General features: G+C 44.3%; 1 protein-coding gene across 4 annotated transcripts in view; it reads right to left on the bottom strand.

Annotated features, from left to right (window-relative positions):
- ATP6V0A4 (ATPase H+ transporting V0 subunit a4) overlaps nt 1-19,052 on the bottom strand; it is a 72,719-nt gene that overhangs the window by 12,013 nt on the left and 41,654 nt on the right. For all 4 annotated transcript variants that reach the window (XM_058531011.1, XM_058531006.1, XM_058531015.1 and 1 more), the window contains 7 exons: nt 16,277-16,427; nt 15,248-15,387; nt 13,514-13,671; nt 10,047-10,140; nt 6,251-6,369; nt 3,968-4,184; nt 1,064-1,165 (listed from right to left, as the gene is read on the bottom strand). In XM_058531011.1, the coding sequence (XP_058386994.1) occupies nt 1,064-1,165; nt 3,968-4,184; nt 6,251-6,369; nt 10,047-10,140; nt 13,514-13,671; nt 15,248-15,387; nt 16,277-16,427 (981 nt within the window). The remainder of the gene's footprint in view (nt 1-1,063; nt 1,166-3,967; nt 4,185-6,250; nt 6,370-10,046; nt 10,141-13,513; nt 13,672-15,247; nt 15,388-16,276; nt 16,428-19,052) is intronic.

Consider the following 19,052-nt stretch of genomic DNA (forward strand, 5'->3'; position numbering starts at 1 on the left):
CCTCCTCAATCACCTTTACCATCTTGGTCTCTCACCAATTAGCCAAACAATAAACAAGCATTCTTTGCCTTCCTGTTTATTTATATTCCACATAAATCATATTTATCCGACAGGCTTCGAACTAGTCAAGACTGGCAGGAACTAGATAGTGGGAGAAGCTGGCGATATAGAAAGAGGGCGCCACCTAGGGACGAAGCTCCTGAACTCCAGCCCCATCATCTCCAGGTCCCCGACTCTACCGCCAGCCAGGTCAACATCCAACAAAAATTTTAGAGAAAAAGGAATTTATCTGAAAATATCTACGACCATTTAAAACATACGCGATATCAGCACAATCCACTTAATCTTCTGCACTAACGGAGGAAAGCAGAGACTGAGAATCTCAAACAGCGCTTGTGCGTCATTTCTGGACTCTGATGTCCCTAGAAGGTTAATCTTCCCAAATCCTATTTGATTTAGAATGATAATAAACTCTTCCTCACTCCCTGAGTAAATCTGAGGCTCAGGGGCAGTTTAGACAAAAGGAGGAAGTGGGCTGAAACCAGCGTTGGGCAATACGGGAAAAATCACAGGTAAATAAGAATTGACTTATTTTAATTTGTTTACTATTTCAGTTCTCTCACACAATTTGTAACATACCATAGTAAAAGCTCACAACTTTAGAATCCTAATGAAAATAACTTTCAATATCCATCAACAAAATTAAAATATCTTTAAAAAACTCTTATTTTCCCCTACTAAAACAACCACATTCAGACCCTTATAAGTCATTAACTACCGCTAGACTCGGCACACACACACACACACACACACACACACACACCCCCCAAGCAAAGTTTCCAAGGCATAAGATGCTTGCCCTTAATAGAAGATTATGCTGGAAATGAGAAGGCGCAGAGAAGTGGAACTCTACAGAAGGAAACACCTGGGGTGTGCCCGTCCCTCACCTCACCACTGTCCTTCAGGCCCTATATGCCCTGCGTTCTCTCTAAATCCCACATTCTATTTCCAAGAAACCCACACTCCTACCCACAGCGAGTAACTTGAAATGAATGGCCCTTACCTGAGATTGCCGATGTTTGGCTCTAAGAATAAACGGCTTAATCAGAAGCATCCATGGCACAGAAATCAAAGCCATAATAACAAAGAAACTTTGGACTTCTTGCTGCAAGACCAAAAAGGTAAGATTCTATCATTCTAAGGTGACCACACAGCATACTTTACATGATAAAAATGATAAATATGGGTCATTCCATTTGTACTTGATGAGATCTACAGCATTTCAGTGAATCTCCTGACCTTCACATCTTAGAATATTCCCACTGCAGACGGAGAAATGTCGGTCCAGTGGTGCCCCATGTGAAAACAGGGTGGGCACTAGAAACGCACTCTCTTTATCCCTTACTCTCTAGTAGCCCCTCATTGTACGCACGTACCATATGTAACCAGTCATTTGAACAGGAAGTACTCCTGAGACACATCATGAGGACAACTCCATTCGTCCCCATCCCTTTAACTCTCTTCCATGGGAACAGTTAGCCCCTGACTCTGGATGAAGAGTGTGGCAGGTCTCACAACTTCACTGGCCACTCTAGCAACCAAAATCCTTGGGTCACTTTAATCACAGACATTATCTCAGTCAGGAATTCTATATTTCCAGTACGAGGTAATTATCTGAGTTCTCTTGCTCTCTCTCTTTTTCAAAAAGAAAAAGTTCCTCGCAATCTCCACCTGACTTGCATACTCTCATTGTCGGTGAGTGACCCCCCAGGTTCTGGGGTATCTATTTTGAACTCTCTTTCGCTGTCTCTCTCTCACAATTCACTTTGGAATGAGGCATCTATGGCCTTTAAGCCTCGGTTGAAACCCAGGAGTTGGTCTATTTTATCTTTCTGTTACATATTTCCTTTCACATCCTTATGCTCCCACCTCCTTTTTTATACACTCCCTAGTCACCACTTTTGAGGAGTGACCCAGAGCTGCTATTATCAAAAGAACCAGGAAGACTTGGAAGGCTTGGTCACAGCCATTGAAAAGGAATGAAAACTGAGTGCGTGGAGTAAAAGGAAAAACGCTTTTTGAGCCTGCACATTTCTTTAACTGTGCTGGCCGAGCTCTCAGGGAACGCCAGGAGACGACTTATTATCCCAATTGTAACAAGATTTACCCTGATAACAGTGGGAACACCTTATCTGCTCATTTCTACCCTCCTCCACTCTTAAATGCTCAAAAGAAGGATGGGAACCATGTGACCACACACCACACTTGTGGGTCCTAGTTCCCTGTGCACGAAGCTACCTCACTGCCATTTGCACATTTTCATACAAAGCTTTTCCCCATCATTATTGGGAGCCAACTCCCAATAACGTTTTTGAATGGAAAAGCCATTCACTGTGCAATGCTCAATGTATATTCCAGACTAAGTGAGGACATTAGTCTTTATGAAAGGAGTTAGCACATTAAATATTTGGTGAATCTGAGTCCTTTGCCTAAAAGAGACTTGTTTGGGAAATCCAAGTAAACTCTCATTTAGACTCCAGCATTGAGTAAATGAACCTTCCAAGTACACTCATTTAAAGCTAACAGTCTGGGGGTGATTTAAGGTTACCACTGATGTATAACAAAAAAGCCGCTACGACAGGAAGGGGTGGGATACCACAAAAGAGTTTTCAGAGGTGTATGTATTCTCTGATTATGATCTAAAATCATTCCTTATTTTTCATAAAAATGCCCTGTCATAAGGCATTGTTTCTCAGTATTTGCTGCTTCTGTAGGGGAGGAAAACACAACTAGGAATCAAACTCATGAGGACGTGCATGGCCATAGGAGGAGCATGGCTTGAACTAGGACACCCAGGATGAGCAATCACGGGCAGGCAGCAGGTGTACCCCAGGGCCACCTGGCATTGGGAAACTAGCCCTGGAGCTGGATCCAGAGGAATCAGAACCTATGTAAGTGGGTTCTCCTTAGTGAAATGCTACCTTCAAGCAATGTTATCAGGTTAATCATTGGCAGAGGCCAGAGAAGAATCATTTGTGTTACCAAAGAATTATTTACTGAGTTATTTTCATATCCAGCTCCCATGAGACGTTTATACTTTTTAAAAATAAAATATTAAGTTGATAATGCGGCTGAATTGCTAAGTTGATAATGAATTACTAGAAATGGAAGAAATCAGAATGGCAATAAGGGCCAATTGTTGGGAGGTATTGTCCATGGAAGAAGAGCCAAAAGAAAAAAAGCATCTCCAACTAGCCATGGAAGCTCATAGGAGAGCATGAGTTTGGTTCATAGTTTTCCAGTAACCCACTACACATGTGAACAGAAGGATTCCTCTTCTTGACTCTATTTCAATTTTCTTTCTTGTGAACCTTAACTAGAGTTTACTTTTAGAATAAAAGATTATAGTCATGCACCACATAAAAATGTTTTGGTCAACAACAGACTGCATATACGACAGTGGTCCCATAAGACAAGTACCATATAGCCTAGGTGTGTAGTAAGCTATAACACCTAGGTTTGTGTAAGTACACTCTATGATGTTCACACAATGATGAAATCACCTAACAACAAATTTCTTAGAACATATCCCATCGTTAAGCAATGCATGACTGTATTAAATTGTAAGGTGCCATTTAGAGCATTTACAGTTTCCAGCCAATCAATTTGAAAAAATATTTTATTCTTTCTTCACAGACAATGTACAAGCCAATTTTCAACCCCGTAGCAGTAACGTCTCTCATGTACATACTACCCAAATAGGAATGGCTGGAGCTACACCACCACACTGCCCTCCACACCTGTACACTCATCTAATAGAAGCTTTCTGAAATTTAAAGACCCTAACACCCTTGACTGGGTGCTAAGATGGTTCAGTCTTGCAAATAACCACTCTCTGAAATACTCAAGAGTATGAGAGAGATTTAACATAATCACATGCATAAAAGAAGAAAAATACCATAAATACCTGACGTTTGTACAGGGGTGCATTGGAAGGGTCGTTGTAGTTAAACAGAAACATGTTGATGAAGTGGATGAGGATGCTTGGGGCATGTTGGGACACATGGACATCAAAGTGGCACCATTTGAAAATGATCATGAAAACCAAGTATCCAAACAGACACAGGATAAAAATCATCTCCGGGATAAATTGCAGAATGATGTTGAGAGTTTTTCTGAAGTATCTGGGGTGGAAAAAACACACGCATACAAGATAGAACACCGAGGGAATATCAGTAACTAATGATACTCCCCAAGGCACAAAATGGTCATTTTTTGAACACTGCATCCACTACCCTGGCAAGCAGCAATCATGCATGGATGGAAAAGAAGAGAAAGGAAAGTGCTTTTGCAGAAAAGATTCAGAGAGAACCAGGGTTACAAGGTAAGTCTGAAGCAAAGATCATGTCCACATAGAGATCTGGTGATCTGGCCACAGCTTCACATGCAGACCTAACTCACATCAACACATTCAAAGGCACAAAGATATGCAAGAGCGACTTGGCAGCTTTTCTCCTAAGAATGCCCTAAGACAGGGGTCGGCAAACTATGGCCTGCAGGCCAAATTGAGCTCATCGCCTGTTTTTGTACAGCCTGTAAGTTAAAAATGCTTTTTACATTTTTTAATGGTTGGCAAAAAAATCAAAAGAAGAATATTTTATGACACATGAAAATTATATGAAATTCAAATTTCGGTCTTCATAAATAAAGTTTTATTGGAATATAGTCACAATCATCTGTTTACATACGTCTATGGCAGCTTTCACTTTACAACACCAGAGCTGAGTAGTTGTGACAGAGACCATGTGGCCTGCAAAGCCTAAAATATTTACTCTCTGGCCTTTTACAGAGAACGTCAGCCAACTCCTACTTTAAGATACAGAGAGAGTCCCACAAGGCTAAGTTGGGGCCCCCAAGCTAAAATGTCAGACAGGGCCCCCACTCCCTTTGTTAATTGCAAGAGTCATATGAGGGAAAAAGGAGATCCCACAATAAAACAGCATTACTAGAGAGAGGTGAGGCCAGCCTGACACATAATGATGGCAATTATAGTCTAGTCCAGAAAGCACTTTCTGGTATTCTCTCTCATTTAATTTTCACAGCACTTTCAGGTAGGCAGTGGTACCAGTCGTTAGTTCACTCGTGAAATAGTTTTGATTTTTCAAGTAGAATCATACTTCTATGGGCTTTCAGGTCAGGGGTCACCATGTGACTGGCTCTGGCCAATGAAATGGGAACAGAAGTGGCAGGTGTCACTTCGGGGTGGAAGCTTGAGTCAATGTGTAATGGACAACTCTCCTTCTGCCATGGCAACTGGCAGTGTTCCAGATAGTGAATGCCCATCAGCCTGGGTCCCAGTGTGAGGATGACAGTAGCAGAGCCCCCAGTGGGCCCATGGTGGACATGTGTCACGGTCTTGAGCCACTGAGACTTGGGGGTTGTTTGTTACTACACAATGACCTAACCCATTCTGACTACTATATTCCCATTCTATAGAAGAAAACAATCCCAGAGACATTAAGCAATATGTCTATGATCACACAGCTATTGATAGTTGGACCCAGTACTTAAACTTCTGATTCCAAACCCTTTACCATTTCTGTGGCACCATACTGCCTTCACTTACTCCTAAACTACAGGGCAGGTGGGGCTTCAGCTACAGGTACAAGCTGCACGTCCACACAAGGTGCCTCTGAACGGGCACATTGGAAACTATATTCAAACATTTATACCTTTAGTGTAAATAAGTTTGAGAAGCTTTCCAGAGGTGGATCTTGATAGAAGGAAAGGAATAGACAGGACAACATTAACAGCCAAAAAAGTGAGAGAGAGGCTGCTGCCAGGAGGAAGAAATTACACCAAATGGAATTCAGAATCTGAGGGCACTTTGGCCGAAATGTACTTACGTCCCCATTTGCCCACCAGTGAGAGCTAAGCCTGGATACAGCACCAACGGAGGCCCTTCAGGATGAGGGACAAAAGACACTGCGGCTTGCTGATCTCTTTCTGAACCTCAAATATCTCTGAGGTGACAGGTGCACTCACCTTTAAGGAGCCTCAGCTGAGGAGAAACAGAGCTGACATTTCTGGCAAACCAGCTTGTCCTGGCTCAAGCGAAGCGACACAGGAAAGCATGCCCCATGGGAAGGCAGCTCTCACACGGAGGGACGCAGGGCCCGACTGGCGGTTCTGTCACTGCTCATCATCGGTGTGGTCAGACCACAGGCAGAAAGTTAATCATGAAACTTACATGTGATTGAAAAGGCTGAGAATAACGCCGAAAACCATCTGGACAATTCCCAGGATAACCGACATCTTCATTTTATAGGAGTTCAGGAATGTTAGTTTGTTTGAAGCCACATTCCAAATCTGGATGGGAAAGTGACAAGAAATACAGGAGATCAGAGTCTGGAAGTTCTATTGGAGTCGGGGGCTCTGGCACGATTTCCCTTATGGAATTTACTCTGGGAACAGCATTTCCACATTTCAGTCCAGTTTAATGCATGCATTTTAGCCTCAGAAAAGGAAAAGGACCAAGCCCCTTATAAATGCAACTCTAAGGATAAACGCATCAGGACCATTAGTAAAATACCAAGTGTCTAGAAGGAACCTGGGGAGAAAAATTCTACACGATTTTTCCCTTGTTCTCAATGAAAAGAAATTCTGAAACCTCATGGCGATCTCAAACTTGCCTTAGTTCCATTAAAGGTGTAGCTCTCTGGCCCATGAATTTATCCAATCCTTTTTTTTTTTTTTTTTTTTTGTGAGGAAGATCAGCCCTGAGCTAACATCCATGCTAATCCTCCTCTTTTTGCTGAGGAAGACTGGCTCTGAGCTAACGTCTATTGCCAATCCTCCTCCTTCCCCCCCCCCAAAGCCCCAGTAGATAGTTGTACGTCATAGTTGCACGTCCTTCTAGTTGCTGTATATGGGACACGGCCTCAGCATGGCTGGAGAAGTGGTGCCTCGGTGCGCGCCTGGGATCCGAACCCGGGCCGCCAGTAGCGAAGCGCGCGCACTTAACCGCTAAGCCACAGGGCCGGCCCTCCAATCTTAATAAAGCCGCCTTTTACTTTGAATTTCTATAGCACTTCACATTACAAAGCATTTTCCCAGGCCCTTCTCAAGAAGCCACTCCTGTGGCAAATACTTATTAGCGTTGTGGGTAAGACACGGTCCTTGCCTTCTACGCAGTCCCTGTTTTAAACAGAGCTTCCAGGCTTGCAGAGTGAGGGACACATGTACCTGGCTGCCCCAAATGAGCCTGACACATGGAGCAAGACCTCAGAGTGGTTAGGGGGCTGGTCAGGGTCTCTCCCTGGTTAATGACCCCAGTCACTAACATCCTCCTTCCCCACAGAAATCTCAAACGCCCCTGTGGTCTCCACTCCCACCGCTACGCAAATGATTCGAGTCCTTGCTCCTGCCCCTGACCCGTGACATCCCAAACTGCCTGCTAGACACGTCTGGAGGGTGTGCCATGCTGCATCTCAAAGGTAACACAGCCACAAGGTTCTTCTCATCTTCCCTCCTAAAACAACCTCCTCCTCCAAACTTCTTTGCTTCTGTTAAGGAGTCAACGTCCACCTACACGCAGCCTCAATGCAATCACGTTGCCCCCTCCCCCATGCACACACAGGCAAGAACCACATCTCACTGATTTTCTTTTCTTGACAATGTCCTCAGTGCTGCCAGCTGGACAGTCACTAAGGAGGCTGCTGGGAAGGTGCGGGAAAGGACTCCCATGACAGGAGCCCAGACACCAGAGGTACCTCCTCTACCCTCCCCATCTGCCTTGGCATCTGAGCTGCACCAGGCCCGCCCTCCACCCTCTGCTTTTCCCTGTGCCCTCCTGGTTGGCCAATCCCCGCAGGATCACTCGACATGGTGAGGGCAGTGTTACCAGTACACTTCCGACCCAGCCAAGTGTGATAAACTAAAACTGTTCGTGGTTAGGTACCAGGCATATACTAAGCTCTTTAAATGTATTTATCTCATTTAATTCTAACAAAAACCTTCTGAGATGGGCATAAGTATTCCCATTTTACAGCCAAGGGAATTTATCTTAATCTCAGAGAGATTAAGTTACTTACACACCTAGGAAAAAATAATATAATAGCAAATCGAGCATTTACCCTGTTCTGTGTGTTTTCATGTAAAAATCATTTAATCTTCTGAGCAACCCTATGAGTTAGGGCCATTATATCCATTTTACAGATGAGGAAACAGAGACGCAGAGATGTTAACTTGCTCAAAATCACATAGCAAGGAAAGAGAAAAGCCAAGATTTAAACATAGGCTGTCTGATTCCTAAGTGTGAGCTTTTAACTACTGTGCTATGTTTCATTTATTATAAAATATTTACAAACACCTTTAGAAAGATCTCTCAGTTTTGATTGTGATTTGATTCACAAATAGATGCTGCACACAGTCAATAAACACAGCTATGGAAATTTACATTATGTAAAAACCAAACCTTCATTAATATACATAAGTGCTAACATAGGCACAGAAATGTTCTGTTACAAAGGTTATCTCTGGGGAATAGAATTGCAGGAACAGGAGAGGTAAGAAAGACAACCCTTTCTTTTCATTTTTTATAATATTTTGTATTATATGGCTTTTTAATCATACATATTATTATTTTATAATAAAAAGACCAGAAATTTTCAAAAATCTAAATGTTCCTAGGAAAAAAATTATTTTCAACATCCCATCTTTTCTTTCACCCTCACATTTTTCCTTTCTTTTCTAACTACTGGGCAGATGACAAAATTGCATGCAGAGTAGGGACCCTGGACCACTCAGTTCTGAAATGGGAAATGCACTACCCTTTGTCTGTGAGGCAGACAGGATCTGCTAATGAATTAGATGTGGCTGTGAAGGGAAGAGAGAGCACAGTAGGACAGTAGAAGCAGTGAGATTCAAAGCAAAGGAAGGTCAACCACACCCTAAAACCATCCCCCTCTGGACTCCTCCTTGCCTGCTTGCCATCATGAAATTCCTTGGATCACGGATAAAGCCTTCCAGTCTACGAAAATAAGACCTTGCACTTGTTTTTAGCACTTTGCAGCTTACAAACAAGCTTTCAAAGACTTTATCTCTTTTGATAAAACTTAGAATGCAAGTGCCCTGGGTGGCAAGTATAAATAAATCCTGGATGACGCTTTCTGTTTTTATAAGGGAGGGGAAGTGGGCAGACAATGGGAGGACCCAGGAAAACTGAAGAGGAGATGACCCACAAGATGGGAGAGTACAATTTTAGGGCTAGTACTTTTTACTCTCAATTGTCAGCAATTAAAACTGAAGTCTCAGGTTCTCTCCCACAAGAACAGCTTAAAAGAAACATAGGGACAGCATTTGCCAAGTTGAGGTCTACACCATTCATGCTTATATGGAGCACAGGGCCGCCACCTGGTGGCGATATGCGCTGGGCCATCATGGGTGCATGGCTTTACACAAATAGGCACGTGAGTCTTCTCGAAAACCCTTTGCATCTAAAGGCTGTGCAGGAAGCAGTTTTGTTTCACTTGGCTCAAATCCAATTGAGATAGATACAACAAACAAATAAATAAAAGTCAACACACACCATTTTTTTTTAACTTGTATCAATTCTATGCAGTAAAATAAAGCAAAAATAAAAGCAAATCCATACTTTTCTAGGAAAAAGGGAGTCACTGCAAGAAAATGCCAAAGCAGAAAACTGGATTAGGATGCTAAATAGCTTATCTAATATGCCTACTTTCCAGGCAACCAAGGGCCTTTAAAGAGGCAATCATTAACCCCCAGGGGAATAACTGAAGGAGAAAGAGGCTGATGTTTGGGGAACTGTGTGGAAAATGACGCAGGGGCTGGGTAAAGGGTGCAGGTAGGACATTTACTTGAGTCCAGCAGAGTGTGTCACAAAAACCTCCAGTCCATGTTATTCTAACTCAACATAAGTTTGCTGATTTGACAGGTTCCGGCACTTTCTTCCCCTCTACCCAGAGATCTCCTCAGCAAGACATTTTACATAATAAATATTTAACCCAAGAAGACATTATTACCGGATCAATCCCAAATGGGTATGGATTTCCAGAGTACACTCCTGGAACGGCTGGGTCCAGCTGTAAAACTGGATTCGTTTCCATTACTTGCCTACTACAGGGGGAGAAAGAAAACACAAAAACAAAACCAAGGATCAACGAGAGGCAGGAAAAACTACGTGTCATCCATGAGTCATGAACTTGCAAGGAATCAAAGCCTAACTCTTGGTGCAACCCATCAATTTGGCTCCTTCAATTATTCTATGAATGGGTACCCAATACCTACTATGTGCCAGGTATCATCCTAGGTGCTGAGGCTGCGGAAATTACCATGTGGCCCAAGGAGTTCACAATCTGAGTTTCCCAAGGGCTCTCAGCCTGATGGGGTAAAGTAAAGAAAAACAGTAACACTACATCAGAAAAGAGGTTATGGCAGGGATGAAGGAGCATCTAGGAAATAAATCCCAGCCCAGGAATGAGCCTGGGAAATCTCCCCTGGGAGCACGTGGGCTGATCCTGGAGGAATGAATTGGCTTTCACACACGGGCCCTGATCTCTGTGAAACTTAGCTCTCAAACGCTGTGATCCATCGAGTGTCTTTAAATCGGTGTAATCGGTGTCCCATTTTTGCCCAGAAGCACAAACTTCAGTGGATAGGAATTTCTTACTGTTTCTGGAAGCCCTCTGGGGATAAGAACATTAAGATTTAATTTTTTTTTCCCAGAGCACACATCTATGGAGGGGCCTAAGAATGAGCATTTGAAAAGATGAGGAACAGAGTGTTGGCAATTTTGACAGCCTACCTAGAAATACACTCCCACCCTCCCTCCTGCAACTGAAGAGCTAGGAGCTATTAGGTAGCAGCCGGGGAATGAGGAAGCCCAATCATGCCGACCAGGCCCTCAATGTACAGTGGAAACAGCCAGCCCTGACTGGCCATGGCAGACAGACCCTGTCCTAATGGCACGCTTCAGTGCAAATGGTTGGATTTAATTAGCAGAGATGTGTTTGTGTGTCGACAAAGAAAAAAGCCACCCCTGATGGGAGAGAACTGGCCTGGCACCCAGAGCTAAGCCTGTGTTTGCTGTTGAACATAAACAACTTCATAGAACACCAACATCAGACAAGGCCACCCTGTGACCATGACGGATCAAGACAAAACAAGACCATTGCACAATCATATCTGAACACAGGCAAAAATAAAAACATTGTCCAAACCACAGAAATGACCAAGCATCCCCCTCATCGTCACAGAGGCCAAATCCTCTAAGCCCTTTCAAACACCCTCTTACCGAGATGCCCACAGTCCCCAATGGTGAGCCATGTCCCTCATTGAGTCAATAAACCCAATTTGGGTGACAACAGGCTTGTTTCTGGTGGTCTTTGGCTGAAGGACACTGTGACAGTGACCCTAATCAATTGTCAGGGAAGGCAGGCCCAAGACCTAGCTGGTGGCTGCTGACCAAAATCAGCTTGCTGCGTCCTTTGCCGCTCTGATGGATGGCCGCAATTTTCTTTTGCCTCACTGCTAATGAGGTTCTGCTTCATACTATCAATGCCTGGGCACGTGGCTGAGCATCTCTCAGACTGGGCTTGGCCTCGAAGAGCCTTGAATTGGGGCAGAGAGAATTTGCATGTGCATAAAAGAACAATATTCCGACCTACGTTTGCAAAGTGACAACAAGCCAGTTGTCTTGGACCTTTCCCAATCACACTCCAGGGTAAATGAGATTTCATGTTGTTAGTTTGGTGAAATTATGCTGATTTAACACGTTTCAAAAGTCCATAGCATGCTTATGAGTTTAAATCTGAAGAGCAGAACTAAGTAATTTATCTTCAAATTTATGATAGTTTTGTTCTTCTAGGCACCTCTTCAGGATACTAATTGCAAAACAAAAACAATAAAATCTGTAGATATAGCCATCTGTAATTCTGGAAAACGTTTTATTCTTCATTTTTATTTACTTATTTATTGTTTAACATTCCTGTCCTCTACTACAGGGGACTTGGACCCAGCAGAGAAACTAAAAGGGAATGCATTGAACTCTCATGACACACCCACCCACACTATCATAGTTCCTCTGAGCCCAGCTGTGTCTTCAATCAGCGTCAAGTCCTTAGAATGCACTTGGGAAACTTTCAAGTTCATAAAGTCAGCATGGGTTGAATGTTTTCTAACTGAAAAATCCTTGGATGAGATTGTTTACTCTCAGCCCCATTTATGATGTTTAGTACAGATTTTGGTGAGCAAGCAAAACCCTTGAAGTACCTTAAATAGGAATTTTAGAGTCCTGCCATGCTTGGGAGAGAACAGATGGGAAGTGAGGGTGCAAACACGTTTACACATCTCTGCCTTCACTTTTCTTCAGGTCCTCTCCTGTCATACTTTCAACTGAAAGTTCCAGAATGAGAGAAAAACCGTAAGCTGACCTGAAGAAGCTGGGCAGACAGACGTGAGGAAACATCACTGTGACTTTTAGGCCTTGCAACTTAGCCCTGAAACTTCCATGGGTGTCTCAGGTGTGCACTGTCTGCAGCCACAGGCCCCCAGAGATCACGAGGTGGTCACAATTTCTACTGTTTCCCTCGCAGTCCCCCGTCCTCCAGGGCCCTTCTCTTTTCTCCCAATTCATCAAACTGGCCTATCTCTCAAACTCGAAAATCTTTCTCCCTCCCCATAAAAGTCTCCATTCCTGAAGAGCTGTGTTTCCATTCTGATGACTGTCCAATTAACTGTATAAAATAATTGTGGAATGCCTATGGAGGTGTGGTTTGTGGGGATGTAGGGAGCTTCCAGGTCTTTCTTTTGTGTGGTCTCTGCAGCCAACACATCTCCTCACCAGCTACCCCACCCTACCCCTGCCCGCCTCACCCCATCACCCACAAGACAAATCCAAGCACCAGCACTGCAAAACTAACCGTCTCCTCCTTTGCTTTTAACGTTGAATCAAGCTTCTCTGAACAGTCAAAGAAAACGCCCTTCTGGAGAGTCCAGGGTCTTGAACACCAGAAACCAATCATTTATATAGTTCAACGCCCACAGCAGCCTTTCTTAAAGCAAAGCCTACTGTCCTACGTGTGTGGATGCACAATTCCACTCTGTCTCAGCTCCCTGCCAGAGGCAGCCATGTTTCAAATGCCACCTTCTTCTCCAGGAAGCCTTGCTTCCAGGACTGCTACCATGATGCCCAGTTGATACCTGCTCCACTGCTTGTTTTCACAATAGCGCATGGCACATAGTATGCACTCCATGATATGTACTTAACTGAGCTGAAGTTTTAAAAACTGTTTTCATGCATTACAGTTACCAGCACAGCTACTGAGGAAGTGGCACATGGTCTTGTACTCAGCAGATAAAACAGAATTCTTTGTTGAATCTGTGGGTGCACCTCTGAGCAGAGCCAGCCGTAGACTCCCCCCGCCATGAAAACTGTCACTGAGGCCACCTGGATGGCCAGGGAGTGACCTATCTCTGTCTATAAACTTACTTCCATGTGCCATTTCTGAACATGGGTCGGACACTCCAAGAAGAACCAAAGATGTTGAAAGACTTGGAGAAACAGTCGTTGTAAATCAAGCCCGTGTAGATGGAAAAGATGCCCATAAGGAGGATCAGATATCGTCCGTTGAAGAAGGTGTTCCAGATCTGGCCTCAGGGAGACAGAGAGCATGATGTCAGTGGGATCTGAACCAGACCCCGGGAGAAAGCGTGTTATAGGATGTCTCCAAGACCACTAGCCCAACCACAGCAAGGCACACAGGCCCTTTGCAGAGGGGCCACAGGACCAGGCAGACACGAAAGCAATACAAATAGAAAGGGCACACCCATCACGATTTTCCTGAGCTCACACAGATGAATCAGAGAAGTCCTAGACTGGCAGTTGCCATTATGGAAAACCACAGAGCCTCACCTTTTTTCATTCAGCCTTGGTTAGAAAACGCAACTGAAGCAGAAGCTGAGTTGAAAGTGGGCGGCTGTTGTCTCAAGTTCCTCTGGGAGACGAGCACTGAGCTGGCCTCACACGCCTGCTCAACTTTACGGCAAGTCAAATCTATACTCATTGTAGGTCTTCACGGTAAAATTAAGTCTCTAAGTACATCCACTAAGAAGAGAAAAGTGCTTTCCAGTAATACTGGACGATGCACATCAATCATTCTCAGAACTGCTCAAGAGTAACTTTGAGAGTTCAGATATTTACTATAGGAAACCACATCTGCTAAAACGCTTGTCATGGAAAACTACATTGGTCATAGGTTGATTTTCCCACTAACCTTGCTTATGGTTAACTCACTATGACATCACGGCACTAGCTCTAGTTAAGTCAACTTGTAATTAAAGATTGCAGATATTCTTAAAATTCACAACGTAGCTAAAGGCATGTTTCCACTTCGTAAAATGTGTTGCAATGGACATAAAGTGACGCTAACTGATTAACTTTGAAACAATGCAGACTCTTGAGTTGTCTCAACCTTCACAACACTGTGAAGGGACTTCACGGAAGGTGCGGAAACTTCAAGTGTGAAAATGAAGACACACTGGGGCTGGCCCTGTGGTGTAGTGGTTGAGTTCGCACGCTCTGCCTCGGTGGCCCAGTGTTCACAGGGTCAGATCCCAGGCGTGGACCTACACACCATTCATCAGGCCATGCTGTGGTGGCTTCCCACATACAAAATAGAGGTAGCTCAGGGCCAATCTTCCTTGAGCAAAAAGAGGAAGATTGGCAGCAGATGTTAGCTCAGGGCCAATCTTCCTTGAGCAAAAAGAGGAAGATTGGCAGCAGATGTTAGCTCAGGGCCAATCTTGCTCACACACACACACAAAAAAATGAAGACACAATATTCAGGATTTCTCAGTGTTTCACAAGAACGCTGATCATGAGCTGATCGTGGGAGAAGGGCTCTGCCATGAAAAAATATTTGTGATATTTTAAGTGAAAAAATGAAGCTACAAATTAATATGCAGTATTTTATCCCAATTTTTGAAAATTATATATTTGTGTATAAGCACAGAAAAAAATTGGAAAGATACACGAAAACACTAAATGTGATTTTCTCTAGGTAGTTAGATTATTGTGTTTTCCCAGTTTTTACAATGAACATATACTGTCTTTCCCTTACATTTCATAAAAACATATTATTTACGTGGTGAAAACAGCACACACATTTTTAATATTCTACTATTACCTCGAGGAAATAAGGCGAGACACTTGATGGACACCCACCTCGTTATTCGTCTTCTGGGAGAGCAAGCGTCTCTCACTAAGGACCATCCAGAGGGCTGCCAGGAGCATCACAATTCCGTGACCACAGTCTCCAAACATCACAGCAAACAGGAAGGGGAAGGTGATGATGGTGTAGGGAGCTGCGGAGGTGAGACCCCAATAGTCTGAGTCCTCCCAACATCCTCTGGGCCCCTCATCAAAGATTCTCTGTCACGCTCCATGACCCAGATGCTGGTTCCCCTGTGTCTGATTCTATCTTCCCTCACCATCCCCACTCCTGACATTTGCTTAGCTTCTCCATACATTAGCTCACCAATGAGCTGGCATTATTATTCCCCACTTTACAGATGAGCTAACGGAGTTTTGGAGCAGTTAAGTGACTCGCCCAAGATGACAAAGTTAAAGAGGATTTAAAACCAGTTTTCTATCTCTAAGTGCTTTCTATACTCTTTCCACCACCATCTTTTGTCTGTTTCTCCTCCTTTCACATGCGTCACACACCTCCAGCATTCACTCACAGGACCCTCAACCCATGAGGCCCCTGCCTAATGCGTCACCAGTTAGATTGGGACTCCAGCTAGAGAAGAACAGCACCATGAACTGCTTGGCTAAAGGGCATCTGGTCTACCCCTTTATTTTACAAACCAGGCTACCAAGATCACACAGCTTGGGTCACTAAGAATCCAGCCTTCCGACTCCAAGTTCTGTGTCCCCCATCTCTCCCACCCGATAACTACAGAACTGTGAAGATGCTAAAGATGACCTTCACTGAATTGGTAAGGGAATAAGAACTGAATTCAGCTGCCTGAAAAGGCTGCGGTTTGAGGGAGAACAGGGCAAATCCTGCCAAAGAGCAAATCTTTCACTAACCACCATTTACAGAAGACAATGCAGGGCATTAGGAAACCAAGTAAGATTTTAGGAATGTCACAGTTTTAAGCAGTCCACCTCCTAGGTCACCTCAGGGGTAAAGCTTACCCGATTTTCACTTTCCAGCTGCTCAGTTGTGCAACACATCAGACCCTTTACCTGGGTTTATTTCCCGGTAACTGCCCACGCCATAAGCATCTACAATATTCTGGAAGCCAGCTGTGAACTTATTGGTCCTGTTAAATGTGGGAGGATCTGTTTTAGACTGCACTGCTGTCATGATGGGGGCCATGGAGGAGCCACTTAGTTCCTGCCAAAAGAACATGTGACAAAACTGTAAGGAAGAGAGCCTTGGGCTGGGTGTCAGCACGCGATCACAGGGCAGTTCTTGCCATCACTCACTGGGTGAACTCGGGACAATTTCTTGACCTCTCTGAGACTCATCATCTCATCTGTAAAAGTTAATACTTTCCTAATACTTATCTAATTTATCTCACAGGAGAGCTATCAAAAGAGTAGAGTTCCTCCTGATTCTCCGGCAATTTCCATTCTCCTGCTCCTGGAAATGCATATGTTATGCCTCAGTTCCAGGCTCTCCATTCTTCCTTTCTCTCCACTTACTCCCTCAAGAGCTCATCCATTTTCCTAATTTATCCCTGTCTTTCCAATGGCCCAGACTCTCTCCCAAATTTCAATTCTTTTTTAATTGCCTGCCTAGGCTTTCACACTCTCACGTCTCAGCAACCCCACAAAATCCAAGAGCCTAAAATTGAACTCATCAACTTGCCCCAAAGCCAAGTCCTCCCCAGACCTCCCTACTTCTTCCGCAGTCTCCATTCTCCAGATTCCTGAAACTTCGGAATCATCAGACTTGTCCCTTCTGATTCAATCAGTCACCAAATCGTGCTAACTGCCCCTTTCACACCCCTCTTCTGTCCATTCCCACAGCCGCCAGCCTAGCCCTGAGCCTCACCATCTTCCTCCCGGCTCTTTCCCTTCATTTCCCTTACACTCCAGCCAGCGCCATCCTTTCAATAAAACAAAACAAACAAAAAGCACTACTTTAGTCTTGTTACCCTCCTACTCAAAAATCTTCAAAGGCTTCCTATTCCTTTCAAATTCCTTCCTAGTTTCTAAAGAATGATGTCAAAACTCTGTAGTCTTATAATCAATATTGACTTAATCCTCCATTCACACCTGCATCCCTCCACTTCTCCATGGAAATCAGCCAACTCCACACTACCATCTCTCTTCTTCACTTACCCAAGTATTAACAACTCTCCAGGCTCATTCCCTAGGAACCTTCTGGTCACTCCAAACTCCAACAGCACTTACCACCTGCACACTCAGTGGGACTTAGCACCACCAGCTAAATGGGTGCTCATCAACCCTCCTAACAACACCATGAGGTAGGTATCACCACAAGCCCCACTTTACAGATGAGGAAACTAAGGTACAGAGAGGTTAAGCAACTTCCCCAGGTCACACAGCAAGTGGAGGAGTTTCTTACTCTATCATTATATATCTTTTCATGTGTGTGATTATGATCTCCTGGAGGGCAAAGGCTGTGGCTTCCTCCTTTTTTTTTTAAACATGGTCCCTAGCAGCTGCCATAATGCCTGGCATAGAGTAAGTGTTTTTTGCTTATTGGTGATGATGATCATGATAGCTATCCTCTTACACTTCTCTGCTCATCTCCTACCCACATAAGGCCTTCTACTCCTATCTGGGGAAATACTTTTTTTTATTTCAGAGGACTGAAGAAACTGAAGAAATAGTTCTAAGTAGCCATGTAGAAGTCCGACCCCTTCATGATTATAGGATGACACCATTCAGTTCAAATCCGCACTGGGACAAGCCCTCCCTGCTGGTCCCACAATCTTTTTCACACTGTGGTGAAATGTTTCTAAAATGCAAACTGGATCGTGTCACTCGGGCATGGCTGCCTTCTGACAGGGCCCTGGTCAAGCTACTTCTACTCTCTGTGCCTTGGTTTCCTCATCTGTGCAAAGGGGATAAAGATAGCTCCTATCTCCTAGTCCAATCCCACCTGAAAGCCTTTACCGTCAGACCCTTCAGCTTAGAAGCTCTTCCTCCCACCCCACCCCAACCTTCCCATGACATTTAGGGAAGTCTGCTCCAATGCCACCTACTCAGAGGGGCCTTCTCCGGCAACGGCCCTATAACGGTATTGTAAAACCTAAAATTTCAAGTGCTGCCTTGACATCTTTGAGTCTCACACGGCCCCAAAGGCAAAGCCATGAGTTCCTCTGCTCTTACCAAATACGCCACCCACTTAGCAGGACAGGCTCCCCACCCAGCTGGTTCTTCTACCAGCCAGACTAGCTGCACACAGCCCAGTCTTCAACCTAATGGGTTTCACTCCTCTGCCACCCCAGAAAATTATGGAAACCAGGGGTTACTCCACCTTCTTGTCACGACAAAGCCTGCTTCCCATAGCCCTTGCTGGTTCATTCTGCTCCCAATTAAAGGTCCCAAATGTAAACTCCATGTGGCCCTGTGTGACACATGGCATCCTCCTCCCCTGGGCTATGAACCTACATGACTAATAAACTGCTGCCAAGCTCATCTGTCCAGTGTCAGGTGTCACGTGTTTGGCCATCTGGTACTATTTAAGGGAAAGTGTCCCTTCTTCACCAATGGGTTGAACAGGGGATCAGAACAAGCCCCTACTCCCCACCCCATCCTTCCCCATCCCCTGCTTTACTTCCTGCCCACCACATATCACTGCCTGAAGTCGTATAGTTATGGACATGCTTACTGTCCATCCCCCTTTCTAGAAAGTCTATCGGAGCAGGGCCTTGTTCTGCCAGCATAGCCCTCAATCAGTTCCTGGTGCACAGTGAACATCTAGGGATGAATAGAGAGAGCTGTGAGGATTAAATAAGGTACCTAAGTGCTTAGCACAGTTGCT

The sequence above is a fragment of the Diceros bicornis genome, chromosome 3 (assembly GCF_020826845.1).
Source record: "Diceros bicornis minor isolate mBicDic1 chromosome 3, mDicBic1.mat.cur, whole genome shotgun sequence".
NCBI lineage: Eukaryota > Metazoa > Chordata > Mammalia > Perissodactyla > Rhinocerotidae > Diceros > Diceros bicornis.